This window comes from Chinchilla lanigera, unplaced genomic scaffold (genome assembly GCF_000276665.1).
Source record: "Chinchilla lanigera isolate Chin_1 unplaced genomic scaffold, ChiLan1.0 scaffold00035, whole genome shotgun sequence".
In the NCBI taxonomy this organism is placed as follows: Eukaryota; Metazoa; Chordata; class Mammalia; order Rodentia; family Chinchillidae; genus Chinchilla; species Chinchilla lanigera.
The window spans coordinates 6681399-6694098 of record NW_004955436.1 but is presented as its reverse complement, the minus strand read 5'-3'; the positions used below and the strand labels follow the sequence as shown (position 1 = coordinate 6694098).

General features: G+C 48.1%; 1 protein-coding gene across 1 annotated transcript in view; it reads left to right on the top strand.

Moving 5' to 3' along the window:
- The first annotated feature begins 12 nt into the window (after positions 1-12).
- Hddc2 (HD domain containing 2) overlaps positions 13-12700 on the top strand; it is an 18195-nt gene continuing 5507 nt past the window's right edge. Inside the window, exons 1-4 of the mRNA XM_005389156.1 lie at positions 13-105; positions 1343-1464; positions 3228-3330; positions 7118-7186. Of these exons, the coding sequence (XP_005389213.1) occupies positions 37-105; positions 1343-1464; positions 3228-3330; positions 7118-7186 (363 nt within the window). The 5' untranslated portion in view covers positions 13-36. The remainder of the gene's footprint in view (positions 106-1342; positions 1465-3227; positions 3331-7117; positions 7187-12700) is intronic.

The following is a 12700-nucleotide window of genomic DNA, read 5'->3' as shown; positions in this document are numbered from 1 at the left end:
TCGCAGGCCCCGCCCCCTCACGTGGTCGGCCCGGCCATGGCGACCGGCGCGCGCGGCGGGTCGCGGCAGCTGCTGCAGTTCCTGCGGCTGCTGGGGCGGCTCAAGGTGAGGCGGGGCCCGGGGGGCGCCCGGGGAGGGGGACCCAGTCCCCACGCCAGCGTGGCCCGTGCGCTGGCGAGCTAGCTGCTCCGGGAGCGTCGGTGGAACGGGAGCGAGGCTCGGGCGCGCGCCTGGGAGGCCGGGGCGCCCCGGAGGGGTGGGTGAGGGCGTGCGGTCCCGCGCGCAGGGTGACTGATGCGGGTGCAGAGCGTCCGCCCCTGCGAGCATCCCCAGGGCGGCTGTGGGCGCGGGCGTTGCTCTGCGCTGGGGCCTGGGCTTCCAGGAGCGCGCCCGTGCGCGCTGTCTCCCGCTCCGCCCTCTGCCTGCCTCTAGTATTTCTAAATAACGTAGGTGTCTGCGGACACACGTGCCCACTTTCCACCGGGAGTGTACCCGTGGTGTACGGCAAACAAATGAAAATGCAGATTTCGGATTAAAAGAGACAAGCGTCCCAGCGATGCGCTGCGGTCTTCAGGAGAAGTCCAGGGCCAGCACACAGAGGCAGGGGCATGGTTTTAGAATCTATTAAAAACTGCTGGACTAAACCCAGCAGAAGGATCTGCAGTGGGCCAAACGCAGGGCCCAAAGATGACGGGACGGGGGCAAAGCCCCTCCCGGGTGCAGAAGCCCCAGTTGGGATGGGGTGGCTACCATACTTGTGATCTCACTGGCTGACCATAGTTTTGTCCCACCCCAGATCCACCTTGTGATTCCCCATTGGATCAGTATTACCTGACCATTCCTGTAATCTTACTAGTTAATTACAGTTTTATCCCACCTTACACCTGCCTCACCTCGTGGTTTTGCTCCTTAAAGCCCCGGGCCACTCACTGGGGACCCCCTTCTGTCCCTCTTAGAAGCTTTCTTTCTCTTAATAAATACTTCCTGCTCAGTCTCCCTTGTTCCTACAATTCATTGTTTGATTTTAGAGAAGGAGAACTGGGTGTATCAGGCATGTAGCAGGTCGAGAGTTGTATTTCCCTCTTTCGGATTATTTGGAGGTCATAGATCATCCCTACATCCCATGCATCTTAATTCTTTTTGTGTCCCCTTCCACTCCCTCCAACTCTTGGACTCTTTCCCATGTGCAAAAGATCTGTCTCCCTGTTTCCTATCCTTTATCATTTATTATGCTCCTCATTGATACTTTGGATTTCTCACATAGGAGAAACGGTGCAGTATTTAAGCTTGTGTATCTGAGAATACTTATTTCTTAAAACTGTTACTTCTTCCCGTTTATCAGAGAGTCCCTCGAACTGGCTGGGTGTACCGAAATGTGGAAGATCCAGAGAGTGTGTCCGATCACATGTACCGCATGGCGCTGATGGCCATGGTGACCAGAGATGCCCACCTTAACAAAGACCGGTGAGCTCATCTGCACTTTGGGGCTTGTGAGGGTCTCAGGTCTGTGGTGTGCACCGCTTTTGCCTGACGGGCATCGGTCAGGTTTCTGTAAGTTACTGCCTAAGTCAAACAAAGTTACTTGAGGCCAGCACACGGATTCAGGAGGTAGGCAGGGGACACTGTCTGTGGCTTCAGTTTTGCAGACCGCAGTCTAGGTTTTCTTTTGGGGAGTCACGGAGCCTGCCTTGGCTCAGGGGCAGCGTATGCATGATTTTAGGCCTCGGAGGTGCATTCTGTCTAAAGTCCTGCCGTTGCTGAGGTGTGCTGGCTGCTTTTCTGTAGCTCCTTTTATGAAGAGTAGCACTCATTTGTGAAGTGATTGTATATGTTCAGGACAGAGTTGAGAAGCAGGTGTCCTCATTAGCCAGCCACCAAGCATTAAGTGCTGTTGGAGCTCAGAAGTTTGCCAGCAGTACAAGACAGTGAGTGAATGAATCACCCAGGCCCAGAGTGGCTTCTGCAGAAAGCCCAAGGTAAGTCAGGCTAGGTAGTGAGCTGAATGTTCTAACCTGAGGCGAGGTCCCCTGTGTGTGGGTAACCCTCGTGCAGGGGCCCTCCGATGTGAGGTCTAAAGGGTTGGTGCAAGTAGAGAAGTAGAGGAAGGCACGGCTGGCGGAGAGGAGCACATAGGAGCCCACAGCCAGATAGAGAGGGAGCCAAGGGGTGATTTGTTTTTACTTTTACTAATCCACGTTTGTGGTACATGATGATTATGTCCATCATGGGAAGTCGGTGCCTGTGTGTAACACAGCTTGATTCTCTTTCCATCTCCTGCCCCTCCTCTCCCTCCCCTCTGCCTTTGCCTCTCGGTCCCCTTCCTAGACGAGAAAAGGAAATCAAGTGGGTTATCATCTGGGGAGTGCTGGTACTCGGCATCTGGTGCAGAATGGAGAAGACTGGTAGCATGAGATGAAAATGACGTCAGCGAGACGAACCTAGGACTAGTCTGAGATTTGAGCTGGCCAGGAGAGCCTGGAGGGCGGGCCGCCCGGGAGGAGCCTCGGAGGCCTGCACCTCGGTAACAGTGGGGCTGTGAAGCAGACTGGCCCTCTGCCCTTCGTGGCTCGCTTTGTTATTTTGATGATGATTATCATAGTTACTGAACTAATTACTGGTAATAGAATCATAGCCATTTGTTGAATGAGCATGTGTCAGGAACATAATTTTTCACCTTTTATTTTCACACTAGCCTTATTAAGTATGATTATCTTTTTACAGATGATAAAATGAAGGGTGACAAAATGGAGGGTTTACGTAAATGATTGGCAGAAATTACGTAGCTAGACTCATGTGGCTAGTCAGTGCTGCTTGCAGAATTCAAACCCAGCCAAGTCCGGCTCTGCCCATTATCCTGTGAGCAGCTGCAGGCGCAGGAAGTGTTGGGTTCTTAGTTTCGTCCCAGTGAGAAATCCCAGCAGTAGGTCATCTCCTGGCTTTGTAATCCGAAATTAGGAACCTCTTGAAGCGAGAGTGAGAAGTCAGACCCCCGGGAAAGAATTAGTGCGCAGTCACCCTGGTACCCTCCCGCTTGTGTGGGATGCTCACTGGCGGATTGAGCTCAGAATTGTTGTAGGCTGGGGGAACATGATTACCTTAGAAAATATTGTATTCAATCATTCTGTGGCCGTGAAGAACGAAAAATACTTTGTGTAACTTGAAGATAACACAAAGAAGAAACTTGTGAATGTAACTGTGTAATCGCTCACCATTTCTTGCCTGGTCAGATGTATTCGCCTGGCCCTGGTTCACGACATGGCAGAGTGCATCGTGGGGGACATAGCGCCAGCTGATAACATCCCCAAAGAAGAAAAGCATAGGCGAGAAGAGGTCAGTGGTGATTGTTGACCCTGTGACAGCCCCCCGGGAAACCCGTTACTGAACCAAAGCCAAGGGCGCTGGGCTACCGCAGTGAGGGAAGACATCATCTCCGTGGTCTTCATGGTGTCCCAGGGCTGGGAGGACACGTTTGTCATTTCAGGGCCTGGCTACAGGGTATTAAGATCCACCAGATGCGATGACAGGCAGCTCGCAGGACTGCACAGAGTTTAAGATTTGGGAGCTTGGAATTGATGGGAGTGGCGAGGGCGGGTCTCACTGAGAACCTTTGGGAACCTTCACCACCAAGCGTGAAGTGCTTACTTTGTTTCAGGTAGCACAGGTTCTTCCAGAATTGGGGATTTCCTGGAGTAATCAGTAATTCAGGGTGGGTTTCCTGGTTTTTGCTTATTGCAGCCTTGTTTAATGAGAATGGGAGAGTTTGCCAGCCGTAACAGCCGCAGCGCTTTCAGTTCTCGGTAGTAACTGGACGGAGGCAGAGGGCTTCCATTTGAACCACAGAACTAGCTGGAATGGAAGCGAGTTTGTAGAATCTGCACACTAGTGAAGCTCTTTGGAGAGAAATTCTCTATATCTTAAGTATAATCCAAACTGTAATTGTTTAGTAAATTTCAGGTTAGTCTTTTTTACTGAGTGCGTAGAAATAAAACAAAGCAAAACATTCGTATTACTAAGAAATGAGTAGCACTGAAAATTATGAAGTCGAGGTTGATGTGAGTTGTAAACCCAAAGCCTGAGGGCGAAGAAGATGCTTTTGAGTCCGAGGCTGGAAAATCCAGGAAGACTTGGTGCTGAGAGTCAGGTTTTGAGTCCAGGGATTATTGGAAGCTCCTTTTATTGAGATTGGTCCTCAATGGCTGAGTAAGGAAGCCTTTGCTGAGACAGCTTCACAAGGCGAGTGAGCGTACACAGGGGTTTTCAGAGATGAGTGGAGAACACAGGCTTTGCTTCTCTAAAGGCAAGAAGAGCCACACGGAATTAGTCTTAATTTAGAAATTCCACCCCACCCTAAATTATTGGAGCAGAGGGAGTAGCGTAAGGGATGTATTTCCCTTCCCGCCAGAACACAGATTCGAAGTATAGGCTGGCCAACCTCAAGGGAGAAGGGGAGGCTCTAAGGAACCATTCCCTGTGTGTGTCTTGAATTTGTGAGACAAGAATTCCAGATTCGCTGGCAGAATTCACAGCAAAAGAAAGCCGTTTGCTCGAGAGTCTGAGTGGCACAAAGGGAGCTGACTCCTGAACTGGAGGACGGTGGGTAATGAGGTACCCAGTGGGAAAGGATGGCAAATAGGTACGAAGCTCATGTCAGAATGTTGGCTTTATTCTCACTGGAATTGGAGGAGGAATCATACTGAAGTATCCTGAGGTCATCAAAAGTGAGGGGAAGACATGGGGTCATGTGACGGGGACGAAGGAAAGACAGATGGCCTCTCTGAGTGTGCATAGGAGTCGACGCATGAAAGAGCAAGCCAGCTTCTTTCGGAGAAGAGCTACAGTCCATCCGAAGGGTCTCCAAGCACCGGAGGTGAGGAGAGCCTACTGCTGTCCTAACGAGCTGGACCCTGGCCAGTGTCCCCCAGAGAGGATACAGGAGACCTGACCACTGGGCTGCTGCTGTCTGCGGTTAGGATGAAGACTTGCTGATGCACAGTAGGATAGATGTGAGAAGAGAGGGCACCAAGGAAGCTTCGTGAGAACAAGAAATTCTTGGACAAGAAGCCAAGGGCATGGAGAGCGCTGTGTGCCGTCGTTCTTCTAGTTGCCGGTCAAGATTGGGGACAGGAGGAATTCACATCTGGGGAGTGACGAATTCCTTACGCGGATGGTGTGTGGGGGCAAGATTCAGTGTCTGGGCCGGGCCTTCAGGTGATTCAGTGAGGGCTGGAGGTGGGACACGTACTGAGAGCCCGCGAGCGTCGTGCGCTTTAGGTGAGCGGACTGGACGGGCAGCGATTTAACCAAACAAGGAATGCCAGAAGTGCACTCCTCATTATGAGTATCGGATGGGCCCAGTGAGCTGCGATGCCGTCTGCTCAGCCTCAGGAAGAGAGCACTCTGTTTATTGTCTGCTCTGTGTTTCAAGAACTTGGTGCTGTTCGTCCACAGGAGACTTACTCACAAGTCAGGGCTGCGACGTGACCTCAGAAAGGCCAGTTCAGCCTCAGGCTGCACTGGGAAGACAGCGGCCAGCCTGAGCCACCTTGGTCTCACCAGGCGGAAGTCACTATTCATGCTGGGTACATCAGATCATCCCTTACCCAGTAAGGTTTCGATGTTTGTGTTCTACAGGTTAAGGTTTGAATGTACCTGAACATACAGACGTTCCGTATATCCCTCTGAAACGCAAGGCATGGGAAAACTTGTGTTTCTGGAAGAGTGTAGAGAAAATCAATTTGTTTATGAAGACACCTTTAATTGGCAAAAATGTGAGGTATTTTCTCTAGCATTTTGCTGAGGTTTATGAGAAAGAGTGCAGGTGTAAAACACACTGAATTTCACACCGCAGAGCATGATGAGACACTCTGGCCATACAGGGTCCCAGTGTTTCTTGTAAAGCAGTTTGTTGGCACTGGTAATGTAGCGTGCTCCGGAAGTGGCTCTTTTCTCTAAGACTTTTTTCCTTCCAGGATTGAAGACATATACAAATGTCCATCTTTCTTTTCTTGTCTTTTTTTTTTTTTTTTTTGTCTCTTTGAGACAGGGTCTCACTGTGCAATTCAGGCTGGCCTTGAGCTCACTTTGTAGCCCAGGTTGGTCTTGAACTCGCAACAGTCCTCCTGCCTCAGCCTCCCGAGTGCTGGAATTACAGGGGTGTGCCTCCACGCCCAGCTCATCTTTATTTTCATTGCTTTTCTCCAACTCACTATTTTATATAAGGCCTTTAGAATGCCAAAAGTGATTGTTTTTCAGAGTTTAGAACTTTTAATTTGTCCTAAAATCACTGAAGCAAAAGTCATAAAACTTTCTGCTTTCCTTGGCAACCCACCAACCCTGCCCTAATTCTTGTAGGAGAAAATGGTTTTGTATGGGGGATGAAACAATATCAACTCAAACAGGGAGGGTTAGCTCTATCACTCATCACTTAAGACTTTTTTTTTTTTTTTTTTTTCTGGTACCGGGAATTGAACTCATGACCTTGCTCTTGCCAGGTAGGTGCTGTGCCACTGAGCTAAATCCCCAGCCCCACTTAAGACGTTTTTAAAACCATGTTCTTCTCAAGGTGTCTGACCCCCTGGGGTTGGCAGACCTGTGGCGGAGTAAGGGACAGGCTGAGATGTGAAGGAATTTGAAGCCATCTGGGGGATGTTGTCCCCAGAGTGTGACTCTCGGAGGACGCTGGAGCAGCTCAGTGGGGGAGAGAGCGGAATGAGGCACAGAGGTATAAATAAGCACAGCACAGCGCCCTCCTGTGTCGTCTGCACTCTGCAGGGGGTTTGCTCCACTCTGTTCGGAGGAGGGCCCGGAAGAAGCACGCAGGCCCCTCTCCTGAGCTCGTGTGTCTGGGTCCCCGGTGCCCGGCGCGGCCCGGGAGGGAGGCGGGTGTGTCCCTCAGTGCAGCCGTGGGCCTGTGAACCTCTGAAGTCTTACCTTTAAACTCCTCTATATTGATGACAATAATTGCCCCTTTGTGTAGCCCTTTAAGTTTGCAATAAGATCATATTCACACTAGAAAATGAGTATACTGTACAAAAGATGTTGGCAGTGGCACACGCCACGTGCCAGGGGGAGTGTGGGTGGCGGTGGACGCGGTGACGATGCTGGTTTGTTATTTCAGGAAGCCATGAGGCAGATGACCCAGCTCCTGCCGGAGGACCTCAGCAAGGAGCTCTACGAGCTGTGGGAGGTAAGGACACTGGTCCTGGCCCGGTTCTTCTGTGTGTCACTACCTGCTGCTGCCGAGATGTCTTGGAAGCCCTTCCCGCCAAAGGTCCCCTGCTCCGCTCCGTCCTGCCCTGGGAGGGTCCTGCCTCTCAGGCCCTGCTTCCTGCTGCTGTGTCCACGCCACTCACCTGTCTGTGGCTTTGGGGCAGGGCAGCGCCGGGCTGGCACCTACCTACCCGTGTGCTGGTGGCGACCCTGGCTCTTCCTGCCCCTCTGTGAACCCCAGGAGGGGCTCCGGAGCTGGGGGCCAAAATGCAGCGCGCAGGCAGAGCCCATGCGACGCAGTGCCCTGTCCTGCCCGCCAGTGCTGCTGTGGCCGGGTGTCGGGATGGAAGCCAGGGCAGTGCGGGGCACGTGACCGCCCCCTGTGCTTCCTCTACGGCGGCCTTGTCCTGGACCCTCGCACCCTGCCTCATGTTGCCTGCAAGGCGCTCCACGCTTCGTTGTCTTGAGAGTCTAACTTCCACTTCCCGGCGCCCCCTGCTGCCGTGTCCCCCAGTCCCTCAGCCTGCAGGGTCCCTTCTACTGCCTCACTGCCGGGTCAGGTTTTGGAGGTGGAGGGGCTGCGCCTGGCTCGCGCCCTTGATGAGCTCTGGCCTAGAAGTGCGAGGTGCGCAGATCAAGTCGTGTCTACGTCAGCGCGGCTCGGCAGTGCTGGCAGTGGGTGTGGTCACAGTTCCATAGGGAAGTGCTAGTCCTTGGTGTGGCCGCTGAGCTCTGCCCCCGGCCCCACAAGAGGTATTTGTGATGTGCACTCTATGGAGCATGTTTTCTAAAACCAGAAAATGGCACCAGGGTTTAAGGTGAGAGACTGGCCTCTGACAAGTACCTAGGTGAGTAATTATGAGGTGAAATCTGATGAAGTGTGGGTGGTACCCAGCTCGGCGCCTGGCGTCAGTGGCCCCGTGACAGAGCGACAGGGCTTCTGTCGGGAAGAGCATCGCCTGTGTCAAAGTGCATCCATCCAGGTGGCTTCCGGGGTACTTCCTACTGGGGCGAATGGCGCAGTGGAGTTAGGTGCCCCTCATACAGAAAGAAAAACAGCTGACGCCTGGATTTTTGAAATAAGCCCGTATTGTTTCTTAAGGAAAAAGACAGTCAGCATTTGAAAAGCATTTATAAAAATCTGTCCCCTTGTGCCTCCTAATTATCATAAACAGTAGCAGTATCTGTAAAATTATTTTCATAGCCATCAGCAACTGGCTACAATTTTGCCAAACCTACTTCACTTAAAATAGGATCTTCTTGGTAGAACAATGACCGTTACTGAGAAAGGCTTTGGGTTTGAACAAACATAAAGCAGAAAAATTCAACACGTAATACCCCGCCTCCCAGAGGTAGTAGTTTTGCTATCTTGTCTGCATCCTTGGTTGAACCAATGATTCTTACTCGACAAGACTTCTCTCCCGAGCCTTCTTCACCTCTTTGTAGCTTTCGATGTTTTTTGGTTCAGGACACAGTGTTCCAGACTTCACCCCGAGTCCAGTGATGTCCCTTCTGTGTGTCTCTGTCCACATTTCCCTCTGTTGGAGACCACATTCCAACTTGATTAGTTCTGCCAAGACCACATCTCAGGTCACATTGTACGATCCAGGTGGATGCAAATTTCTCAGCCCAGCACCGGGATCTGTAATAATTTACATGTTTCATAATTTGTATCCAGTGTTAATATTTGGGCTTCGATACAAAACTTATGATGTTCAGACACTGCTTTCTTTGTTTATTAGCTGTGTGGCCCAGAGCAGCCAAATTTTTCAATGCTTGAATTCATCAGTAAAATAGCAAAAATAATATGTTATGCAGCTGTGGGAGGGAATGAAAGTAATTAATATATGTGGCACTCGATAAATTCTATTTTTCTCTGTCTCTAGTCTATATATCTTACTTTCTTTGTTTCTAGTCCCTATATCTTGATTTTAGTTTAGGAATATATGGTCATTCTGTGCCCATGGAATATGGAATAATACCAGCTCCATAGCAGATGCCTGTTGATTGGTCTTTGAAGTGATGATCACCACACTATTTATTGTGAAAGCTATCTGCATGGAGATTTAAAGCAATTAAACATCCTTGATTATAATTTATCTTTCACCATTAAAGTGTGAAATCAAATTTCAGTAAGCCAAGAGAAAATGTGGTTTTTTTTCTGAAAGCATCATCTACATTTTGAAGAAATATCCTTTTGAGCCCCAGTGTGTAATGATAGCTACCACACACTCACAATGTCTAGCACATGCGACTGCCTGCAGAATCTTTATATTTAAATAGGAAATGTCTATAAATCAGACTCACATGTGTAAACATTGTATTCCCTCCCTAGTGCAAGAACCTGAAAGAGTAAATAAAATCTGAAAGGTACAGTAGATACTGTGAAAGGGAAAGAAACTGCTTAAAAGGAAAGAACTATGGGATGTGGGGAAAGAGGAAAGAAAGAAAAAATTATACATTGTTTCCCTTCTTTCTTTCATATACATACACACACACATGCACACACGTACACAGGATAGCTAAGATAATCATACTGCTAAGTTCTGTTGGTTTATTGAAAGGAACAGTTAATGTTTAATGTTTTGATCAATCTTACATGCCTAGATCTGGTTATCTGAGTAACCACTTTTAAGATAACAATATATAATACAACAACCATTGTTAATTTCCTGTCACCCTTTTTTGAAATTCTGTAGTTTTTAATTGTTTTTTTGTTATTTTGTTTGTCCTTGATTTTGTTTTTTTTCTCTTTAAAAAGAATGGTATTTTTAGACCATAGTATGAGCACCGAGGATCATACAATTCCTCATGTGTTCATAGTGTTTCCAATTTAAATTGAGCACTGAGGTTTCTGTTTACCCTTTTCTATAGTGTGTTGTGTACCTTGCCCCAGGATCCAGGTGGTGGGTGTACACAGGTTGGGAGTTAGACTGTCTCAAGTATTTATTTGCTTTATCCTTCTTTACATGTAAATGAGAATAATACACATCCCATCCTCATCAGTTGCTATCAGTGAAAACAAGTTGGCTGGCCCAGCTGTTTTCCCCTTACCTGTTTGTAGCTTTTGTGTCCACGTCATCATCATTGGACTATCCAGCCACTCACACTATGCGCTTTTAACCTCAGTCTCAGTTCCGTGAGTATCTTTTATCAGTGATGTTCACCTACCTATCTTTATGGCTGTTTCTGAGCGGCTCTTGTTGCCTGAGACCTGCTGTCTAGTAGATTCTTCAGGAAGGGCCCAAGGAACAGCGTTCCCTGTTTTCTTGCGGCTGTTGGTAGTTTTTCTCATTCTTTATATGTGAAGGTCACTTTTGCTGGATATAAAATCCTTGATTCCCAGTGTCTTTGCTTGAGTTTCTTTCACTGAGTGTCTTCTCTATGTTTTTCTCATTTTCTTCTGCCAGTAATTTGCTTCATAATCATAATTACTTTCCTGGTATGCCAGGTGCTCTTTCTACCTAAGTGCCTGAAGAATTATTTGTTCCTTTTAAGTCTGGTGATTTTATTAGATTGTGTTTTTGTATTTTTCATTCTGGGTTCACATTCTTAGGTTTGTTTGTTGTTTGTTTTTAGCACTACTGGGGATTGAACCCAGGGCTTTTGAACTGAGCTACATTCCACCCAACTCCACCCTTTCAAAATTTATTTTTTCATTTTTTATCCAGTCAGGGTCTTAGTCACTCAGTTGCCCAGGATAGATACAAACCTGTGATGCTCCTGCCTCAGCCTCTCAGAGTACTGGAATTATAGAGGTACAGTACCACTCCTGGCTTCCTTAGGTACTTTTAAAGTATGTGTTTTTTTTCCCACATATACTCTAAAGTCTTTTAAAAGGTTTTAGTCACAAAAATGTTTTCCTGAAGTATAATTTTTCTTTTGCTTTTGTTTTCCCCAAGACTCCATTCTTCTGTATCTGCTTCCAATATTTGCCAGGCTTTTTGAAGTCCTTTGTTTCTTATTTATTTATTTTACTTTTCAAGTTAGTCTCCTTTCCAGTTTCTGTTAAAGGTTCGTTTATCACATTTAATGACCCTTTGACTTCTTACTGTTTAGTTGTTTGGGTTGTTTGTTTTGTTTTGCTTTTTTGCATATGGTACTGGGAGTTAAACCTAGGGTCTCAGTTGTGTTACACAAGGGGTTTACCACCACGCTTCTCCCCAGCCACTGTATTGTCTTGTATCGTGTCTTGTCCTGTCATGTCGGATCATAGACAGTCTCTCCAGGATGCCCAGGGTGGCTTTGAACTTGCCATCCTCCGGCCTCAGCCTCCCAAGTAGCTGGGACTGTGATTAGAAGCTGCTGTACTCAGCTTAGTTTTCATCTAAAATGATATTTAAAAAAGAAAAGCTACAGTAATTCTTTCTATGTTGTTGTTTTGTGTTTTAAATGATTTTTAAATTGTCTTTTTGAGATGGTGGTAGATTCTGTTTCTCTATGTCTGTCTTTCTGGTAGGATTTGTCTCTGGACATGCAGTTTTTCTCTTTATTTTGTCTCTTCAAAGGTTTGTGTGACGTCTGACCACTGCTTCCTACTGCTCCTTTTAGTGTGCAGTTAGTTGGAAAAAAGCTCGGTTCAGTTTTCTTTTTGATTTTTAATTTTTAAAAATTTTTGTTTTTATTTTTTTAATTGACAAAAATTGTACAGTATGCAGAGTCCTCAAAAAATGCCTCCACACTCTAGCTGCTCACCATACTAATGTGTCTGGAAGCCGTGGCCACCACTCTGAGCGCCTCTTGAAACTGTAGAGGACAAATTTGTGTTAACCTCGTGATGTCTCAATAAGTTCAGCATTAAAATATTGACACGCACTTTGCTTTTCTTGATGCCCGCACATTTCCACGGACTGTGAATACTCACCGTGAACACATGGCGCTGTTAAATGTGCTCACTTCCGGGAATGGCCACATCGAGCTGAGATTGAGCCAAGGCGTGCGTTTTCTTGTACCATTTTTTCTGTGATGAGAAAAAAGTTGTTCAGTTCCATTGAGCTCTCTCCTTCAGTTTTGTTACTGTTTTTCTGTTGTTAGACACTGGGTTAGAGAAACATGCCGACTCCTCTGAAGGATTTTGTGACTTTGTTTCTCATCCCCATTTCTATCTGGGACTTGTCTGCTTTTTGTCTCTATGATTGTTGCCCACTTGACTATGACTTCGTGTCCAGCAACTCCTCCCCACACAGGTCCCTGCTGGTGGGTGTTCCCAGGGTCACAGCAGGAGTCCTGGGGGCATGGCAGGCATCCCCAGTGTCAGAGCAGGAGTCCTGGGGGCATGGCAGGTGTCCCCAGTGTCAGAGCAAGTGTCCTGCAGTCAAAGCGGGTCTCAGCAGGTGTCCTGGGGTCAAAGCAGGTGTCCCGGGGTCAGAGTGGCTCTCAGCAGTTGTTCTGGGGTCAGAGCAGGTGTCCTGGGGTCAGAGCAGGTGTCCTGGGGTCAGAGGGGGTCTCAGCAGGTGTCCTGGGGTCAGAGCAGGTGTCCTGGGGTCAGAGC